We start from the raw sequence: 7,842 nt of genomic DNA on the forward strand, positions 1-7,842 counted from the left end.
CCCGCCTTGAGCTGACTCACAGATATATTTTGGCTGTCTTCTATGTTTTTCCCACCCAAAACCTAAACAATTATTCCCGGGACCAGCAGCCCCTTCCTTCTTTCCTCTCTCCCTCCTTTCCAAGCCACTTCACAGTACATCACTCCACTATCCTGTTTATAGATAGTATTTGTTTACTTAATATGATGTTATTGTAAAGCACCGGTGCAGCACATTTTCTGGCGATATTCATAGCAATGTGTACAGTGAAAAAAAAAATAAAACACCTTGGATACATTGAGGGGTAAAATCGCCTATTTAAACTATGTGAGGGACTAGTCCAATGTGTGGCCGCAGCTTTTGACATATTAGAGCCTGTATCTCTTGTGGTTTAAGCGACTCATTTACTTGAGGCTTTGACTTTTTGGAAGTGTTGCCTTGGCCAATTCCAACTTCACCATGCCAAAGGATGAATAAGAAAAGATTTCACTTTTATTCTTTCTCCTGGAAAATGATATTTCATTCACTAATGAAGGCTGGATGCGCAAAATGATCATGGTTTTAACCCTTCTGACACACTTATCATGTGGATAAGAAAGGTGTACGGCATCACTTGTATACTCTAAGCTTTTCCCTTAACTTCCCCGTGTAGTACAGTAACTTTGGTGAAGGACGACACAGGTACCGCCAACCTAGACGATCACTAGTTTTTCCGAGTTTGTTCTACATATTTACAGTGAATCAAAGGAAGGAAACGCAAAATCAATCAATACTGTAGTTGAGCCGTGTACAAGCAGTTAATGATTGAAAGCTGTTTTTAAATAAAAGTGATTAGCATTGCACAAAACTGCCACTATAAAACGTACTAAAATACGAACAGTCATGTCAAAAAAGAAGTCGGCCCGACTCTATGTGCTCCTTCAAATGTGACTACAGGAAGCAGCTGTTTGTTTCTCAGGAATTGTGAGCACTCGAACAATAGGCTGGTCCCAGGTAAAATTCAGGACAATGTTTTTTATATCAAAGTAGCTCAGTGAACTAAAAAAAAAATAGATACACGTCCAACAGTCGAGATGCGTGGCGGTTAATAAAAAACCAAACTAAACAAAAATGAATGTGTTATAGATTGTGGTGAAATGAAGTAACCAGTACTTCTGTTTTTTTATTTATTTTTCCTTTCCGATTGTATTTGAGTGTTTTTCCTTTCATGTTGTGTACCTGCACTGAAAAGGGACATTCTTCAGGCGTCCCGTCAGTGGTGGGCGTGGAGTCAGTGCAAGTTAGAAAGACAAACATATCAAGAGTGAACAGCAGAGTTTGCACATAGTTCAGAATTGTTGACGCTATTGGGGGGGGGAAGAATGGTGGCGGTGCAGTGCAATTACTGTCAAGAGGGAGAGACGCCCTTGCTGTTGTCGCGGAGGAGAGGGGCGGGGCCAGTCCAGGCGCGGTAGACCAATAGCAGACTGAGCCCGAACGCCCATGTGCGGACAGGGGACAGGAAGAAGGCTATGAGGCCGTAGGTCTCCAGGAGAAAGTAGCAGGAGTGGGCCTGCCAAGTGAGCAGCAGCAGCATGAAGAGGTGAACCGCCAGAGTCCGCCAGCGGCAGCCCGGCCGCAGGAAGTGGGATTGGAAGGTGTTGCCACGGCAACGGTGGTGGAGGCTCCAGCACAGATAAGAGGTGAGGGGCATGTTGAAGAACAGGATCTGGCGGAGAGGAAATGAGTCCGGTTTAATGTGATTAGTCCTTAAAATAAGATGAGGATAATTATGATATGCAGGTCGGTGTAAGGCGGCGGTTCATCTGTCTGGCTTGTGACCTTAAAATGAAGACAGTGCACACAAACTCAAGATTTTTCCATGTGGACAGTTTAATTAACTTTTTAGTATTATAGTTAAAAGGTATTCAGTGTTTTAAGAATATTGTATATATATATTTGTGTGTTGTGAAATTGCAAAAAGACACTAGTAGGTCTGTGGAACATATTAAGCTAAAAATTATAATTAAAAATATGATTTATGTGCCAAAATGGGCGTAAAGCTGCAAGATTAACACTTTTTGGGTGTTTGGTGTTGTTTTTCTGGCCACTGGATGAGGTCTCTACCAACTCCTGATGGAAATATCTGACTCTTTAGCTGCTAAATGCACCACTGTGTTCACCAGTCAGTCACTACCTGTGTCTGTCTACGGTTTGGTGCTGGGTAGGTAGCGTACAGTTGGTTTTTAGGGCTTTTGTGATGAAAACAGCTGCCTGCTGTGGCCGAAAACACTATGAGAGCAAACCAAAACAGTAAAGCTGAAAGCTCCATGGAACAGAGGGCACTAGTCGTGTGACCTTTTGCTAATAAGAAGCATTGATTTTAGTTGCTTTAAGTTAGTGAAAGGTGAAGTTATAACTTATGTACGCAGCTATTACACACACTAAGCATATCTGCAGAAGGTCTTGCTCTTGTACAGACACTACTGAGATTTAGACGTGTTGAATAAAATACATTTTCTTACTTGCACAACTCCAACAACGTAAGTGAGACTGCCCTCCAGGAAGTGCCCATCAACGAACACCCCAAAGGCGAAGCAGGCCCCACTATGGCCGTCTATCAGCTCTCCTATGAACCATGGACCTGAGGGAAGACAGGCGGAAACATGGGAGCTATTTATGCAGAAACAGATGTAAGACTATAGAAGGCTATTTCTGAAGGAAACTGCACTGCTGGCTTTAAAAGTCGAATAATACCAATAAGCACAGCGATGTGAAACCTTTTTACCAAGTTTGTGCCGTACGGGTAAGTAAACATGCACAGACTACAGTAAGGTATGTGAGTGGTATCATTTCTCTGTAATTCAGTCTCAATCTCTCTTGTCAGCTCTTATCAAAGGATGCAGGTAACAGGAAATAATAAATAATAATAGAAACAAAACCAAGCGAGAGTAATTTCCTGTCAGTAGTTTAATTTAATTTAAAACACTTTATGACTCTTTTCTGTGTTAATCCACACCTCGCATATAAAAATATAAATAGACTGGCTTGTTTTTTAATTTGCAGAGCTTCTAGTATTCACACCAATGACAAGGAAATGTTGTGAAGTAAACCAGCATGTTTACAGAGATATCTTATAGGTGCCTATGTATGTTTGCCTGTTACTATAAGAGCTATATTATGTAGTCTTTAATTCACAGATATGGTGTAGATTTACTATTGCAATACTATTTTAACCCACCTAACGCTGTACACAGGTTGAACAGCAGCAGCGAGTAGTAGAAGGTGTCCATTGTACTGACCAGATGGAGCGACATACAGGCTTGAGAGGTCAATCCTGTAGATGATAAACCAAACAAAAATGTATGAATGGATAAAAAACAGAATAATTATTGTTATTTAAATAATTACTGACACCTATATGGCAATGCAAACATGATAAATTCTTGTGCTTGTGTCGCACCCAGAGCAAAGAGTACACTGCACTTCAGTTGCCTGTATTTTAAATTAGGTTATGATGATGTATTGGTTCGCGGGGCGGCCAGTGACAGCTCACCTCTCCCGGGGGGAACACGCAGGAACCTGAAGGCCAGCAGCACGCCGACATTCAGCAGCATCATAAATATGAAAACCACTCGGCCCAGGATGTAATGATCTGTGAGGAGGATGAAGGACTGCACGAAACCAAAGCTAGGAGTCAGGTCGTCCTCCAGAGTAAAGTGCTGCTCCCGCACCGACGACCGGCCTGCCGCGTCCTAACTCACACACAGACACAGGAAAAGATAAGAGGAGGAGCAAATACGTCTACAAATATAAGGAAGAGCACATGAAAGTCTGCATAATAGTGGGATTGGCAGCTCTGCCAGTAATCAATAGTAAGTGGTGCGTCAAAGCCACAGTGCCTAGACTCTCATGATTCAATTGGAGCAAACAAGCCTACTAAATTTAATCCAGAGCTATGCAATATTTAAAAGTCTCTGAACACTTTTCACTTTAAGTGGAAGATAAATGAATGTAGTGACCTCCACTTTAACTCTGATGGTGTGCAGTCCAGTGAGGTAGAGAGACGGATCCCACAGCAGCACGTACAGAGGACCTCCGGCAGAGTGGCCTTTCCCCAGAGGTTCCCCGTCCACACTCACATGCACTGCTGTGATTGGAGCCTCGGAGAAGGCCAAGATTCTGTTGAGGACCAAGAAAATTAATGTTTTAATATTTTAAATTACATAAAGGTAGTGTTATTGTGATTACGTGGTGCCCAGTGAAACGCAATTTATGAGAAATCTGCCAAAAGAAATGAAAATGTTTGAAAATTCTGTATTCAGATTTCATGTTAGAAATGTACAGGGTATATGTGCTTGTTATTCCCATTTAAATAAGTGCACTAGTTCATGAGAAATAGCTTCTAATGTTAACAAATCATTTAAAAGATCTGTAGATCCAGATCTATCTAACTATGACTATATGGCTATGGCTAAATGGCTATGACCTAAATTTCTACCAAATTACACTTAAAACTAGATTTTTTAGACAGACAGTAGCAATCAAACACACAACAAAACCAAAAGCATAACTTCCTAGGCAGAGATCCCTAATTTACTTAACAGTGACGTAAAAAAACAACATTGCAAGCTGGTTATATTATGCAACACGGGCAGGTTGTGGAGATTTTTATGGTTCAACAAACGGTGAGCACACACAGAACAGACACCTGATGTGTGTCGATCTCCGTATTCGACCCAGCGGCTCCACTCCGGGATGAAGGTACTGCGCGTCCTTGGGGTTGGTAATGAGCACTGCAGGCCACTGCTCAAACCTCAGGTCAGAGAAACTCAGCAGGTCGTGGTCAAAGGCCAGAACCCTGTACCTGGAGACAGATGTGAAACTGGGGTTTCTGCAAAGTTCACCAAAGCGAAATTTAACTTTTTAAGACCTTTTAATACCACACAGAATGCAATTTATATACTGGCCATAACCAGCATGATGTGGCCCAGAATTACAGTACTTCCAAACAGTATAAAACAATGATTCCTAATGATACAATTAATTAAATTAACGCAAGCTGGATCCGGATAAAAAAACGATTAACTCGTTTATGTTAATGTCAGGTTTCGCTAAAATTGACACTCGCCCATTATGAGTTGATGAGCTTCCTAGTTACTGTAGCTAACGGCAGCGACAACAAGTGATTAAACAGCCTCCTGTGTGCATAATCTGCTGTCCAAACAAGCCCTCTTTTAGTAGTTTATAGGCGTGTGATGTCTCCTGACAGCCCGCAATCAGATGCAAACACAACTGACATTAGTTGCTATGGCAGGAAAGAACAATTTTAGACCTTTTAATACCTTCCAATTGCTTTTACTTTTAAAGACTTGCAGATACGGCTGTGTAATTCTTTATTTCTGCGGTGGGATAAAAACCAAATAATGAGGAGATATTTTGTGATCCTGTTGTTTTCCGTACCGGCGGTTGTCCATCCAGTCACCCAGCTCCAGCTCCAGGGTGCCTTGGGGATGTCGGCTGTGGAGGACGGGCATCAGGCCGCCCAGTGTGTGCAGGTGGCCACACAAATAGGCAACTGCAGATCTAAGACACAAGAATGTAAAAAAAACTGTAATAACGTTGTCATAATATACCAACAACTGCTCGACAACATTTATAATATTGCTGAAAATGCATCTAAAAAAAGAAAATCTCTATCATGTCACATGTAACCATCACACTATGACTTTGATTTTAATATATTTTAACAGGAGGAATTTAAAACCAGCAGCCTTTTCTGATAAACATCTTGCCTGAAGGTCAAAAACAGCAGGCTCTTGAATGTTTGCACAATGACTTGAAAGACAAATAGGCATTTACACACCCAGTTTAGCTGCTTTACTGGTTTAGCTTCTAACAGCAGTATTTTCTAACCTCATCATGTCCCGAACTCCCGGAGAAGGGGAGACAACGGTGGATGTGGTGTAGTGGCCAAACCAGATCGACTGGTTGCTTTTCAGACTCTCAGCTCTGAACGTGTCCAGCAAGTCCATCTGAGTCTGTGTATGTATTGAGGAAAAAACATTTATGTTCCCTTATATCTCATCATCTACAATGTGTAAGTGCTTTATTTATATGTTATTATCATTTATTCCTATGAAGACAGTGATTGCGAAACATGTTTACAGCACTGTTTACCATTTAAAGTACTGTATTATATACGTTATATATGTCAGTACAACCTTCTATTTGCTTTTTTCTTTGATAAATTAGTAATAGCCACAATCCTAAATCAAATCTCCTCCAATCTTTAAAAGTAAAGCTTCTCGGCTTTCTGGAGTTTGCCACAAATTCAGCGAACGTTTATGTTCTATCAAGAGAAGGTGGGCGACGGCCGTACCTGGTTGAGAATACCAAAGAAATTGTACGGCCTCTTGGGTCCTGGAGTCAGGGTGGCATCCGCACAGACAAAAGAGTAGTTGCCAAAGGGAGTTTTGTGAACGTAGTGGAAAGAGCCGACTTTCTGATTAGCCGAGTACTTCCTAGAGAGGGATTGGAAGAGAATAAAAAAGAGTCAACGTGAGCAACAAGATACCGTGGTCTGGGATGGAGCCAGCAGTTCCAATCCTAATAGGGTCCTGGGATAATTGAATGCATTTTAAATAAATAAATCAGGCTCGTACAGGAGGCAGACTGTCTCTCGCAGAGGATGGCCGCAACATTAAGGGATATTCGCGGAGACGAAAGATCAATCAGCATTAACGGAGGTAACGATGTCGCATAAAACATCGTTTGTGTCAAAATACGAGGGAGAAAGAGTCGGTCTGATCATGTGTACATTCTGCTTCTATTTTGGTCCTCAGAGGAGCTCAGACAGCAGCTCGGAGTATTGTAGGTCTGCAGCTACTCATGTTTCAGAGGCAGTGAAGTTACTATGTGCTCTGATCAACTTCATACGCTCATATAAAGACATGCGGGAGTAGGACTGTGAATCAGGCAAGCTCTGTAGTATTGACCTTTCCATACTGACCGGTAATAGTTGTTGATGCTGTCCAGCGACATAATATTGAAGGCATCTGTTAGGAGAAAACGGAAAAAAACAGTGAGATTAAGCAGAATGTAAAAGGAGAAGTAAAAAAAAAAAAGAGAGAGAAGTGACAAGGACGACAGCTTTTAAGATTTACTGCTAAGGACCAGAATGTTTGATGAAGAAACTCCCCAGGGGAGCGACACAAATTGAATCCAGGAATCAGATTTCTCCCCCTTTTCGTGTCACGGAGAGATATCGAACAATATCTGCTGTTACGTAGACGCCAACAGATAAAACTGACAGGACGGACGTCAACAACTGCAATCAATAACAGCTATCAGAGAAACAAACCCAATAACTGGCTTTCTAATTTCTTTTTTTCTTGGACAGTTGGAAAGCAAGGCTATCTTGTTTCACATCTAAGAGCTTACGGTCCAATAACAGAGGGAGAAGCAGCAGTGAAGAAAAAAGAAAAGGGAGGGTTTTCCTGTACTAAAATGCACGACAGTTAATGGATTCTTCAGAAAGTCCTAATTGTACACTCCCTCGCTCTGAGTCAACCGTAACCAGTGAGTTCAGTCACCGTGATTTCCGCGGATGTCTATCCACCTGGTGCGCTCCATCACGCGTGACCTCTTCAGGACGTTGTGGTAGGCCTGCCACTCCACCTCGTGCTGCAGGGAGCCCACCTTGCTCTCCGTTTTGGCATCTGTCAGATCCCCTGCGGAGTGGAAGAGGATGCGGCTGAGAAATACATCTAGGAAGCCACGCGAAGGAGGCCCACACCCAGTCCGGCTTCCTTACAATACAAGGACTTTTGTTTAAAGTAGTTATAAGGTGTGTGTGTGTGAAGGAGGGGGGGGGGGGGGGGG

General features: G+C 42.2%; 1 protein-coding gene across 1 annotated transcript; it reads right to left on the bottom strand.

The window, feature by feature from the left end:
- Positions 1-1,335: 1,335 nt before the first annotated feature.
- Positions 1,336-7,691, bottom strand: tmem62 (transmembrane protein 62; the record flags this gene model as incomplete). The annotated part of the gene is given in 11 exon segments (XM_035673301.1): positions 1,336-1,687; positions 2,484-2,602; positions 3,200-3,295; positions 3,515-3,713; positions 3,981-4,140; positions 4,670-4,825; positions 5,422-5,544; positions 5,875-5,999; positions 6,341-6,482; positions 6,971-7,016; positions 7,554-7,691. Coding segments are annotated over 11 exon segments (1,625 nt in total), but the record flags the coding sequence as incomplete, so codon positions are not given.
- Positions 7,692-7,842: the final 151 nt, after the last annotated feature.

Source organism: Morone saxatilis, unplaced genomic scaffold (genome assembly GCF_004916995.1).
Source record: "Morone saxatilis isolate NCDOM2014 unplaced genomic scaffold, NCSU_SB_2.0 Contig3, whole genome shotgun sequence".
In the NCBI taxonomy this organism is placed as follows: Eukaryota; Metazoa; Chordata; class Actinopteri; family Moronidae; genus Morone; species Morone saxatilis.